This window comes from Octodon degus, unplaced genomic scaffold (genome assembly GCF_000260255.1).
Source record: "Octodon degus isolate 3935 unplaced genomic scaffold, OctDeg1.0 scaffold00082, whole genome shotgun sequence".
Lineage (NCBI taxonomy): Eukaryota > Metazoa > Chordata > Mammalia > Rodentia > Octodontidae > Octodon > Octodon degus.
The window spans coordinates 6,869,886-6,882,743 of NW_004524658.1; the positions used below are offsets into that span (position 1 = coordinate 6,869,886).

A 12,858-nucleotide genomic window follows, 5' to 3' on the forward strand; every position below is an offset into this window, starting at 1 on the left:
AATGCTGTCAAGTAGCAGCCAAAGTTAGATATACTAACTTGGTTGCCATCGTCATAGTGCTAAGAGATACTAAATTGTTGGGGACAGATATTAAAGGAAGGACACTAGGACAAGAATTTATGAATAAATACACAGATTATGCTGTAAAAATAGAATATTTATTTATCCATCCTTTACTCAGCTAATTCCTATACAGTATCTTGTAATTAGTGAAGCCCTTGCAAAAAGCTTTTTAAGGATATATTTCAAACAGAATGCAAAAGGTACAGTGGAAAAGTATGCTGTTTTCTCTATTGCGTCCTCTCAGCAGTCATTGCTCAGTTCCTTGTGACTACTTTGGTGGGGGTGGGATTCTAAGCCTGTAGTACTATAATGTGGATATATTTCAGTGTATGAGAAATAATTTGTCTATACCTTATAGTCTGATGGTCATAATTCAGTCATTGTACCCTGATAGTAGAGCATATTTGGCTTTCATCCTTTTTACAGACTCATAAAATGTTAGTTCATAAAGCTAATGAATAGTACTTTATGCTTTCAAAAATCTTTTTCAGGTTGGTACCCGGAGATATATGGCCCCGGAGGTTTTAGAAGGTGCTATAAACTTCCAAAGGGATGCATTTTTGAGGATAGATATGTACGCCATGGGATTAGTCCTGTGGGAGCTGGCTTCTCGATGTACTGCTGCGGACGGTAAGGAAAAAATACTTATTAAATAGCATATATGCCACATTTATTAAGAGAGATTATACTGAATGGTAATAAAGTGCAGTTCCTTTTTAATATACATTACGAGGTGGTAGTAAATTTGGAAGAGGCTGGGGAGCACAGAGCGTGGGACAGGAGGGGTAAGGAAGGGCCTCCACTTGGTTATATCTGGTCCTCAGGTCAGCTCTTTTGGTAAGAGGAGCTGTGTGAAAAGTAGGATGGATTTTGCCTTCCAAGACAGTCAGGCTGAGATGTGCAGCCTTGGGGTAGTGCCAACATGCATGCAAGTAGCCAGATTAGACACGCAACTCTGAATACATATTTCAGTGTGTTGTAGATTAAATTCAGCCTCCCCAAAGCAATGTTTCACCTTCCTAAATGTTACTGTACTAGTTACTTTCTCTGCCACCTTCCCTTGGTTCTAAAGGGTTTGTGTTGATCCAAGTTTTTGCCATGTGTCCCTTTCACTTATTGATTATAAACCTGCATACTCTATTCCTAGTATGACAGTCTGTAGTGTTACAGGTACCTTGTCTTTTACATTCCTTCATGTGGTCTCGCTCTCCATATGTGTTGCAGCATCTTTTTTAGGTAAGGCAAACTACCTTACTGCTAATCTCCTGAACAACTGTAAATGAGCTTGATCTAGGTTTTTATTTTTTTTTTTTAAATTTCAATTTGTAACTGCCTAAAACTTCGTCTGATTGTCAAAGAGCATAGAAGAAATTATGTTGACTATTAAAAGATACAGCTAACGTATCTTAAAGGGAACTTAGCTCAGTCTTCAGAAATGGACAGCTATTTATTCTTCCAGGATTGGAGATTTGGCTCGGAAGTGGATTCAGAACCTAAGAAAGCTTATAGAAATTTGGGAATAATTGAAGCTCAGTAAGCTGTTTGAAAGGGAAGATATATTACATTGATTATGTGCATTTTTGAAACAGAAGTAGGTTAGATGGCAGATATAGGAAGATACATTTCATCACTTTAATATGAATTCTCCATAGAAAAGCATTGGATTAGGTTCTACAGGGACACAAGGCCCTGTTCTCAAATGATAAAACAGTTAAGGCAATGAAGTATATAATGGAAAGAATGACATGTGAATTATCTAGTCTAGTACCTGGTATGTAGACATTCATCGTATGTTTTTGGATGTAGTAGTACCTGAGCTATAAAGGAATGTTATGGGAGTTTATAGATTTATTTATTTTTGTATTTTGTGCTGGAACTTTTAGTGATCTTCCTGTTTTCAACCTCCCTGGTGCTCGGATTACTGGTGTTTATGACCACACCCAGTCTCAGTTGCTGGCTCAGCACCCTTAAGAGACAGGGCCAGCATGGTGTATGGTGCTGGGAATTGAACTCTGGCCCCTGCGCTTGCCAAAGCAGGCGCTTAGTCTACTGAGCTCTCTCTCTGGCCCTGAAAAAAAGTTTTTGAAGTGGTGGAGGGATTATTAGGGAAGTTTTTATGGAAAAATAAAAGGATAGGATGCTGCCTTGTCTTAAATGCTTTGTATGTGCTGTGAAACAGTTTTTTCTTGTAAGTCAGAAATTGGAGACCAAAGGGTCAGTGTGAACGACACTGTTAAAGTAGGTACTTTTAAATTTGTTGGTGGTTATAGTTAACTTGTCATTTTCAAACTAATGTGCATATTAAACCTTAGGAAATTTTGTTAAATCAAAATTCTGACTCAGTAGTGTGGGCTGATACCCGAAAATCCACATTTTGTTTTTGTAAGCTACCACTACTTGATGCTAGCACAAGAGCAGGCACCTTAGAGTGTCAGTGCTCTCAGAGACTATTCAACCATCAAGCTCCTTAAGTTTACAAAGAGTTAATTACATCTCCTGATTTATTATCCAGGCGTACTTGATGCATTTCATGGCCTTACAAGAGTCTTAGGTCTGTGTACACAGCACCTTTGATCAATGAAATTGCTCACTAGTGATCCGTTTTTGTTAAGGTGAAAGCATAGATTTGATGGATTCAAAACTGTGTACATGCTGTTTTGCAAAATTCTGTAACTTTCTGAGTTTCATGCTGTCTTCCTATTGTAAAGAGGAATACACGTCAAATTCCTGTTCAAGATAGGTGCTCATCGATTACTAGTTATTATAACTCCTACACACATTTTTCTACTTAAGTATAAGAAAAAAGGAAGGATTTATGTTGTTGAATAATTTTACCTGTGAAGGACATTCTGACTTGTTGAAAACCCTGGTGAAGAGTATGTTTGTGATTTTTGAAAATAAGCAAGTGTACTCTTAGTAGTTTTTGTGAGAGGCCAAGAAGTACGACTGATTTCTTACATGGGACATGTGGGAGGTTTCAGTATGCCATAGAATGAAGATGGTTGCAGTAGACTGAACCCAGTCTTCATAGGTAGAAACAGCACCACTGACTTCCTTATTGGAATCACAAGGTAGTGTCAAAGAGGAATATTATATACTTGATTTTCAATTTCTGATTGTTCCTCTGTCCAATATTCACAGGGATATGAACAGTCCACATAAAGTAGGTAAGAAAGCTCCTCAACAGTGTTAATATTACCTGCCAAATCATAAACCTTTGAATTTCTGATGATTCTATTACACTGCAGTGTAGGTGTAACTAATAGTGTCTCTTTTGTGTCATCACAGCATACAGAGTTGGAAAAAGGAAAAATGGTATATTCTAGAAAGTTTAGACCAGTTTGGAAGTCAGAAAGATTTTAATTGAAATGACTTTTTTCCTTTCTTACATTTCAGGACCGGTAGATGAGTACATGTTGCCATTTGAAGAGGAGATTGGCCAGCATCCATCTCTTGAAGACATGCAGGAAGTTGTTGTGCATAAAAAAAAGAGGCCTGTTTTAAGAGATTATTGGCAGAAACATGCTGTAAGTTCTACAGTTAGCTTTTCGTTTGCAATTCCAATAAAACATTTTTTAGAGGAATCAATCATTCTCTGCACACTTAAGATGATCTTCGCACAGGTATTCTGTACAAGTGCTAGAGGCAGAAGAATTAGGGCTTCACAGCAGGGAGAGCGAAGTCAAGGCTGTCCCCTCAGTGGTCCTGTGCAGATGGGTGTCTGCCTTGGAAAGCTTTCTATGGAAAGCAGTGCCTGGTGCAGAGGCTGTGCATAGCTGTGTCGCCTGGTGGATCACCATCTTACAATGTGATTCCATTTTTAAACTTACTAAGCAACAAATTTTCTCTTCAGAGGAATTTCTTTTATCTTAATTCTGGCATAAATTATTATGAATAAATGAAATTACTATGAATTCTTAAGATTAGAGGTAGGGAGAGGATAGAGTATTGTCATGTAGTTTTGGTCTAAGTATAACTAGAAACATGGATAAAATCAGGTAGAGAATCCTGAAGGATGGTCTTCAATCCTATATTTGGTTGTTAGATAAAAATGGTGATATTAAGTAAAACTGAAAAACAGTGGTATACTTTGTTTGCATCAGTGTTGGTTTTGAGTCCAGTTCTAGGTTTGTATTGATTGAGAGGATAGTTTATGAATGGTTAGGCATTTTTAGGAAAAATTCTGTTGCAAGTCTTCAGCGCATTAAGGAAAACTACCTTTGGTGCTTTTCTTCATGGTCTTACATGATACTCAAGAGTGAATATTGAGAGATAGCATGAAAATTTGCTAATCTCGAAACTTCTTTGTCCACAAAACTTGCTAGGGTGTTTGACTCGTTTTTCTCCTCCTAGGGAATGGCAATGCTCTGTGAAACGATAGAAGAGTGTTGGGATCACGATGCGGAAGCCAGGTTATCAGCTGGATGTGTAGGTGAAAGAATTACCCAGATGCAAAGACTAACAAATATCATTACCACAGAGGACATTGTAACAGTGGTCACTATGGTGACAAATGTTGACTTTCCTCCCAAAGAATCTAGTCTATGATGGTTGCACCATTTGTACACACTGAGAAATGGGACTCTGAACTGGAGCTGCTAAGCTAAGGGAACTGCTTACAGTTTATTTTTGGTGTGAAATGAGTAGGAGGCCTCCTGGAGATGAAAGCAAGCAGCCCCTTGTGGAAAAGTGTGGCACGGGGAGACTCACTGCATTGCCTGCAGCACAGATGTGAAGGACTCGAGGCTAAGAGAAAAGCGGCAGACTCTATAACAAAAACTTTTGAAAAAAATGTACATGAAGAATGTGGCCCTCTCCAAATCAAGGATCTTTTGGACCTGGCTAATCAAGTGTTGGAAAGCTGACATCAGATTTCATAATGTCTGTCAGAAGACACTAATTCCTTAAATGAACTACTGCTATGTTGTTTTTTTTAAATCAAAAACTTTTCATTTCAGATTTTAAAAGGGTAACTTGTTTTTATTGCATTTGCTGTTGTTGTTTCTATAAATTACTATTGTAATGCCAATATGACACAGCTTGTGAATGTTTAGTGTGCTGCTGTTCTGTGTACATAGAGTCATCAAGTAAGGGGTACAGTAAAGAGGCTTCCAAGCATTACTTTAACCTCCCTTTCAACAAGGTATACCTCAGTTCCACGGTTGCTAAATTATGAAATTGAAAACACTAACAAATTTGAATAAATTGATCCATGTTTTGTAACAAGGTATTACAAATTCACTGTGTTATTTAAGAAAAAATGGTGAACTATGCTTAGTGCCAATAGTAAGTGACCATTCGTAAAGCAGTGTTTTAGCTTTTCTTGTGCTGGCTTGTAATTTAAGGAGAAAATGCTGGTTTTATTATTTTTTTAATGAAAAACAAGTGGTATATTTCCCCATTACTTACATGTTTCTAAAGCTTCATCTTATCTGGGTCCCAAAATACTGCATACTTCTTTCTTTTTAGGTGTGCTGTGTTTAGGGAATATTTAAAATACTAAAGCATGACTTCAGTTTGGTTTTTTTTTTAAGTGAGCTATGACACTGGAAAGCTCTTCATTTTATCTTTTTAAACCTTTTTCCTATTTATATATGTAAAATTTTAGTATATTTTTTCACCAGTGTGTGGAACATTCTTTATCACTGTTTTAGGATCACCTCAGGAAGTGTCATTACGCAGAACTCCTCACTGTTTTGAGATTTGTAATTTCATCACTTATGTTTGGTGCCATCTTGTGAGAGTAGTATTTGATGTCTGGGATTTGTAAAGAATTATTTTAGGATAGTGATTATTAATCTTTAAGCACAGATTAAGATGTTACTGCTTTAAAACAAATCAGGGATAACAAGTTAAAGTTTTAATTTAAAATATGCAATGACATTTAGAGGTAACCAGTGTTGATACAGGTAACAACCTTGTTTCTTCCCCAAAATTGCTTTCACAACTAACTTTGATATTAATTTAGGATAGTTCATGCCTTATCCTTGCTAAGGAAATGGAATTGATGGTGGGTGCCAAAGTGCTTTTTAAAACATTGCATTAGAATATAATTGGATTCTTCCTCAAATTTGTACAGGCCAAAGTACAGGGGAACATTAATTTCCTGGATTTCTAGATTACTCACTGATCAATAGCTAGTATTATACTTTGTACTTCTTTTCAGGTCATTTTAAAATCTGTGCATTTTGTAATCAGATTTTTTACATGTCACTATCAATAGCTCACTGCGAATGTGTTGTATTCAAATGGTTATTTACACACTACACTACACTTTACAATATAGTATGTACTTAAATCTTTGGGAAGAAGTGTTATTTATAAACAATACATAGGTCATCAGACTCCAAGCAGGGAGGTGAATGACAGTAAATAGCATTTTTGTCTGTGTGCCGCATACCATACACAACTGTTTGTGCTCTTGGTCATGTGCGTATCCATGGTCTTGCATTCCTAAGAATTTCCATTTCAGTGTTTAGCACTTTTATTTCAAAAAGTACTGTTTCTCTATTTTTTGATTTAGTGTTGCTTACATTTGGAAACTAATCCAGGGCAAAACACAGAATGTGTATAGAGGAAAATTGTTAATCTCCAACAGACAAATTTCTGCCTGTCATAAACACTTAACCCTCATTAAAGTTAAAAAAATTGAAAGAAAAATAAATGAGGGATATTATGAATGTTTGGCTTATGAGAGCACTAGAGATAAATTTTTCTAAGACCAGTTATTTACAGTATAAAATGTTTTGTCTTCATGTTAGGAAACATTTTTAGAAATTCGGGGTGTTGTACTTAACTCTAGCTAACCAGTTTTAAACTTGTATCCTTTTGAGAACTTCATTAATAGAGAAATCTTTTATAAGCAGTAAAATAAGAATGTTCCAGTGACTACCTGTTCTGATACCTAGTCTTGTTAAATCTTTTCTTTTGCAGGGCATTTTAGTATTTGGTTTACAGTCCATGCAGAGTGGGCAAGTTAGCCCAGAGTGTGAGCTAGGGATACTGAAGATCAATGAATTGAGCAAGATTAGGATTTCTGTTCTGGGGAAACAGACCCAGTGACTTTTCCTCATGTATGGTGCTCCTCATGACTTGTCTTGTACTTTGCCTTTCTGATACCATCAGAACTGCTGCTCTTATATTTTCTACCTTGCCCAAATCTCCCATGTTAAAAATGCTTTATGATCAACTGCCATAGGACTGATGGATTAACTAGTGTTTGGCTTTATTCAAAGTCCATGCCCTGCACAGATCTTATATGTATTTTAGATGCTAGGAAGTTTTTAGCATGTGATGTGTGATTCTTGTTTGAATGTTTATTACAGGTACCTTGTGAATTCCAGAAGAGACTGTGCCTCACAATTGTTAGTCCCATGAACTTGTAGTATCTTTCATGGCGATATTTTGAAAATACAATCAGGAAAAAAACCTAACTTCCTTGGGATTTAAGAATAGAATCATCACAAAGTTTTTAAAGTCTCTTCCACCCCCTCTTCACTTCTGAGTAAGTTACATTTACCTAAAATGCAGGTGGTTGAGAAAAACCACTGGCCAGATGGTAGTTTAGTGGAATAAACTGATTACTATTTTTTTAAAAAAGAAAGCTTCATCACAAATATTTTCCAGTTTCTCTTTTTTACTTTTTTGAAAAATTACTTTTTAGGAACATTTGGTATAATGTGCATAAAATTATTTACAACTTATGGGCAAAATGATACAAGTAGCATCTTGATTGAACATCATTTACCTCAGATACTCAACCAGCAGTATGTTTTTTATGCAGTCTCAACCCATATCCTATTTGTTACCTCTCAAGGTATTGGTGAGCAGTTATTTTAGCTTTACTCTGTATTTCCTGTCAGTCTTTTGGGCACAGATTGTTGTACTACTGTCAAATCGTACTTGCTATTTTTTTTCTGCAAGTATTTAACAGCTAAAAAAAACAAAACCACCCCAGAGACCCCCCCACCTTGGATAAGTGATTGTTAAATATTGTATAAACAAAATGTATGCTATCCCCATTCCATCCCAAGTTAAATAAAAAATGAATATGGTATAATTTGCATACGCAGTTTTTTTTTTAAGTGTATATTCTTCAGGGAATGGCAGCTTTGTAATTTGTGAGGCTTCCATCTTGAGATTTCCAAGAATGGGGATAGTGGCGAAAGAAGGGAGGTTTCTTCCTTATGACATTTCTTCCCTTTGCTGTCTGAGCAGAATCGTCACCCAGGGATATGTAGGTCCTGCCAGTATTAGGAGGCCAGAGGCTTGTTGGTACTGGGTCACACTTCATGCCAGTGGGTTCTCAGGCTTTTCAGGACTGTGACAAAGGTGAAGGAAAGGGTAGCACTTAGCAAACCTTAGTGCAATAAGCGTGGAATCTGTACTGAAAGACTGCTTTTCTACAGCCTGTTCCTCAAAATACTGATTCTATTAGCATTATGATACAGCTTCACTTTCAACAACACACTTTAATTTCTCAGCCATGTGTGTGCATGCCAACTAGACAGGTCTTTTCAGAAAGATTCCAATTTTTGTTGGGCCATTTGGAAGGAACTCAGGTAAAAAAAAGATAGCACTGCTGACTTCATTTGCTTTCAGTCTGATAACCTAGGGAAGCATACAGATTTTTGTTTTTGGTTGTATGTTCTTGAATAGCAAATGAAGATAAGTATTTTTAAGCTGTATACACAACTTTTCAGGTTTTAAGAGTTTTATTAATATAGTTTATGTAATTTATATGATGAAGTTAAAAAATTTTGTGGATGTATTTTAGCTTCTCTATATTTGGGAACTTAATTCCCACTTCACTGCCCCCCCCCCAAAATGCCTTTCCACACAGGCATACACTTTATTATATTATTTTTGTTAACCTATTTTGTCTGTTGTATCACTTTCCTACTATAATCCCAAAAAAAGATAACCCAGTTTGCCAACTTAAGTTTTTTAATATTTATATCTACTTGATGGATGGTCTATAGTTCTTATGTAGTCATGGAAATGTATTTTAGGACTTAGTTTTTAAGTGGCATCTTAACATGGTAGCATCACTTATCACTACTACTAGGAGGAAGAATTTTAACATTTCGGCTAGTTTTTTTAAAAACAATTTCTGAATTATGTTAGTAAAGTAAGTATGGTCCACTTTAAAGAGTAAGAAACTAATGAAATGACTTTTGCCTTATAAATCAGGTGAACTATTTTGACAAAAGAGCCTGTACATTTAAATACGGACACTAGGATTTAGAACCAAGATATAAGCCCTATCCTCAATGAGATGCTGGATGGTGATCTGAAGACTTAGAACAAGGATTCATTTTTTGTGGGGAAGGAAAGGCCAGATATGCAAAATAGGTTGTTGCTACTGAAGTGCTACATTCATACACCACTGTATTTCTGTAATTTCTTAAAAGCTAGATCAACTCTTCACAGTAGAAGTACTTGGCAAGGGCAATGTTACACTTAAGTTCTTAATAGCATGGGCTTACTATCAGTTAAAACTTGAGCGGAGGGCTGAGGATGTAGCTTAGTGTAGAACACTCACCCATATGTACGAGTCCCAAGGTTCAATTCCCAGCACCCCAAAAACAAAAAATCCAAAACTGAGTTGAATTCCAGGGCCAGTCATTCTAAATCTGTGATTCTGGACACTGGCACTACTGTGTTAGTTTTCTAAGCTTTAAATAACACTGCATTAGCCACATGGAGCTTCTGACACAAGTGGATTGTATATTACAAAAGGACAGGGACTCTGTCTTTTCTAAACATCCTAGGATACAATAGGCAGCAAGTACTCCTGAGCTGTCAATGAGTGAAGATTAAATTTCATTTTAAACATATAGCTGTGGGAAAAAAAAAAAAAAAAAAAAAAAAACCCACATAGTTATGTCTGTAGATCCTTCAATTTTTAGGGTGATGTTTTGACTGACATTTTTGTATTCCTGACAGGGACTTATTTTCTGATATAAATACTCAGTAGACACTGCAAACACATTATTTATGGGAGTTGTTTTCCAGGAATTTCTTAAAGTACCTGTTAAGGCAGATTTTGATCTCTTTGGACCAAAACAGGCTCACCCATTTTGATAAGTATAGAAATGTTCTGACTCCTTGGCCTTTTCTCCCATGTGACACATCTTCCTGTCTAAACTGATCAGTCTCCTCCATTACAAGATACAGGATCTGGGAAAACTGAGATGTGCAAAGGAAAACAGTGAAAGCACCCCCATTAGAACTAAAAGATTACTTATCATACCTCCATTCTTACCATTGTTTCTTTACTGCTTACATTAGGATTTGTAAAAATAACTAGATGCTTGGCTGAAATGAACTCTTCAAATGGACCACATAAATAACAAATACTTAAAAAATGGTTTAATCTCTAAAATAATCACATTTCGTTCTTCCGAACTGCTATTTACAGCACAGTCTAAGTCAATGACCAAACTATAAATCACGTAACTGCTTGTGACTTAAAGGTGAGACACAGTCAGGATATACATGCAACAGTTTCTCATAAATTAAAAATAAATATAAAATAATGCAGTAACATCTTGCAAAGGAGAACAGCTTTAAGGTCTTCAGCCAATCATTTCTGAAATGTCACGAAGGAAATGGTGCTCATAGCCAGCTTAGCGAGGAGGTTGCCCACTGTCTCACATCTGTAGGGCAGTTAGGGTATTTCTGCAGAGCATTCATGATTTGCGTATTATCCAATAGTAGTTTCATCAGCTGGTACTCTCTCTGTGAATTTACTGAAGTTCTCTCCACAGGCTTTATTAATTCTAATTGTTGTAGGTGTTCAAAAGCCTGAAAGATTAAAAAAAATAGGTGCTGGCTTAGGTAAGTGCAGGGGCCAGGGTTTGATCCCTGGCACCACGTCGTGCCGGCCCTGCCCATGGGCATGCTGAGCTGGTGATAGAGTCTGGGCGTGGTAGCACATGCCTATAACCCCAGCACTGGGGAGGCAGAAATCTGGAGTATCATTACGAGTCTAAGCTGCATAGGTAGACCCTACACGCACATGAAATTGTTTAGAGTAGGATAATAAACTAACAAAATCCAGGAAATACTTGCAAGTTTTATCCTTCTGTGGAAAATACTGCCAGCAAAACAAAAGGAATCAAAATCAATAATGTTAAAAAAAAGACTCTCATCAACCACATAAAGAGCAATATTAATTATCAGGTAAAAGGATATAAATTCATGATCTCTGATCCTGTGCTGGTGAATGTAAACAAGAGAAATTTTAATTCAGTCTTCATAGTATGGTTTTGTTTCTGACCTCATATTCTAGTTCCTTCCTTATGTATGTGTGTGATGGAGTGCTAGAGTGCAGTCTGGACAACAATTCCAGAGCTAACCACCTGTTTGGATACTAAGCTAACAAGCCTTTTCTTGTATAGTAAACCACAGATTCCTAGTTTTCCTCTATGAACCCAAGAACTCTGTAAGACTTCTCTTTACTTTGGCTATCCAAATTTGTTTTCAATCTTTTTTTCTTTTTAAATTTATGTATTTGACACAGGGTCTCGCCATGTAGCTGGACTTGTAGTGATCCTCCTGTTTCATTCTCCCACTGCTGGGATTACCACATCTAGTTTCAGTGACACCCAGGGCAGGGTCAGCATGGCCTGTGGTATGAGGATCAAACCCTGGTCCTTGCACTTGCCAGGCAGGCACATAGACTGCTGAGCTATCTCCTCTGCCCAGGCTATCCAAATTTATATTTTGTTTCTACCCTTATAAGACTTTGCTGTTTAGAAGTTTAACACAGTGGTATCAAAGTGGCAGGAAAGACCCTGAGCACACTAAGCCTCATCAGAACTTGTAAGTAGATTCTACAGGGTAGTACAGACTCCCATTTTCAAGACTGACCGAGAGTGTCACAACCTGTCACCAAGCTCCCTTCTGCATTTATCTCTTTCACCTAAATGGAATGCTTCACTGCTTTCTCTTACCCCCCCCCCCAGTCATGTTATTTTCTTTCCTAGTTGTGATTGCTTAAAGTATGTTAGGGTATGAAAAAAAAATTAAATTGTATTCCCATTAAACACTAAAGTGTTACACTGCAATGGATTCTTAAGCAGTCTATTCTTAGAACTCATTGTAAAAAAATACCATTGGAATATATTCTCTATGTACTGTAAAAATTCTTACATTTTCTTTTAAAAAATGTATTTAGTAGAGTCTACAGTGTCTCACTACACAGATCAGACCCGTAGTGATCCTGTTCTAAGCCTCCCAAGCGCTGGGATCATAGGCACGCGCAACCACAGCACTCTGAGGATTGAACCCCGGTCCCTGCGTATGCCTAAGCAGGTGCTTTAATCCACTGATCTATCTGGCCAGCCCTAAGAAGAAACTATTTTTAAAAATGCGAAAATACTGGGATTAGGCAAAACCGAGATTTAAAATATTTCCAGAGAGCGAAATATTTCCTTATTTAAAATGTAGAAAATACAAGCTGCAAACTGTAAGAATTTAAATGTTTAGGTAATCTTTTTATTTCCACAACTCCCACAAACCATGACTATCAGACAGATACGGAGTTGGAGGGAGAGAGAATCCAATCTCTATTTTGTTTTTTTGTATTTTTAGGGAAGGGTCTACAGGGTATTCAGGGTCTTACTACTAGATCAGACTCATAGTGTTCCGCCTATTTACAGCCTCCCAAGAGCTGGGATTATAAGTGCATGCCACCACGTCCAGTCTCAATTGCAGTCTCAGCAAGTCCCCAGGGCAGGGCCGGCACAGCAGGCCCAGGGATTAAACCCTGAACCCTGTGCCTGCTTG

General features: G+C 37.1%; 2 protein-coding genes across 7 annotated transcripts in view; one reads left to right on the forward strand and one right to left on the reverse strand.

The window, feature by feature from the left end:
- Acvr2a (activin A receptor type 2A) overlaps positions 1-8,120 on the forward strand; it is an 86,194-nt gene extending 78,074 nt beyond the window's left edge. For both annotated transcript variants that reach the window (XM_004636644.2, XM_004636643.3), the window contains 3 exons: positions 555-693; positions 3,460-3,590; positions 4,417-8,120. In XM_004636644.2, coding sequence (XP_004636701.1) covers positions 555-693; positions 3,460-3,590; positions 4,417-4,611 — 465 coding nt within the window. In that variant the 3' untranslated portion in view covers positions 4,612-8,120. The remainder of the gene's footprint in view (positions 1-554; positions 694-3,459; positions 3,591-4,416) is intronic.
- A 92-nt stretch (positions 8,121-8,212) lies between these two features.
- Positions 8,213-12,858, reverse strand: part of Orc4 (origin recognition complex subunit 4) — a 73,584-nt gene continuing 68,938 nt past the window's right edge. For 3 of the 5 annotated variants that reach the window (XM_004636645.2, XM_023721424.1, XM_023721426.1), the window contains one exon: positions 10,442-10,872. In XM_004636645.2, the coding sequence (XP_004636702.1) occupies positions 10,684-10,872 (189 nt within the window). In that variant the 3' untranslated portion in view covers positions 10,442-10,683. Of the gene's footprint in view, positions 8,384-10,441; positions 10,873-12,858 lie in introns of those variants that run through there. The other 2 variants (XM_023721427.1, XM_023721428.1) reach the window with 2 other exon arrangements.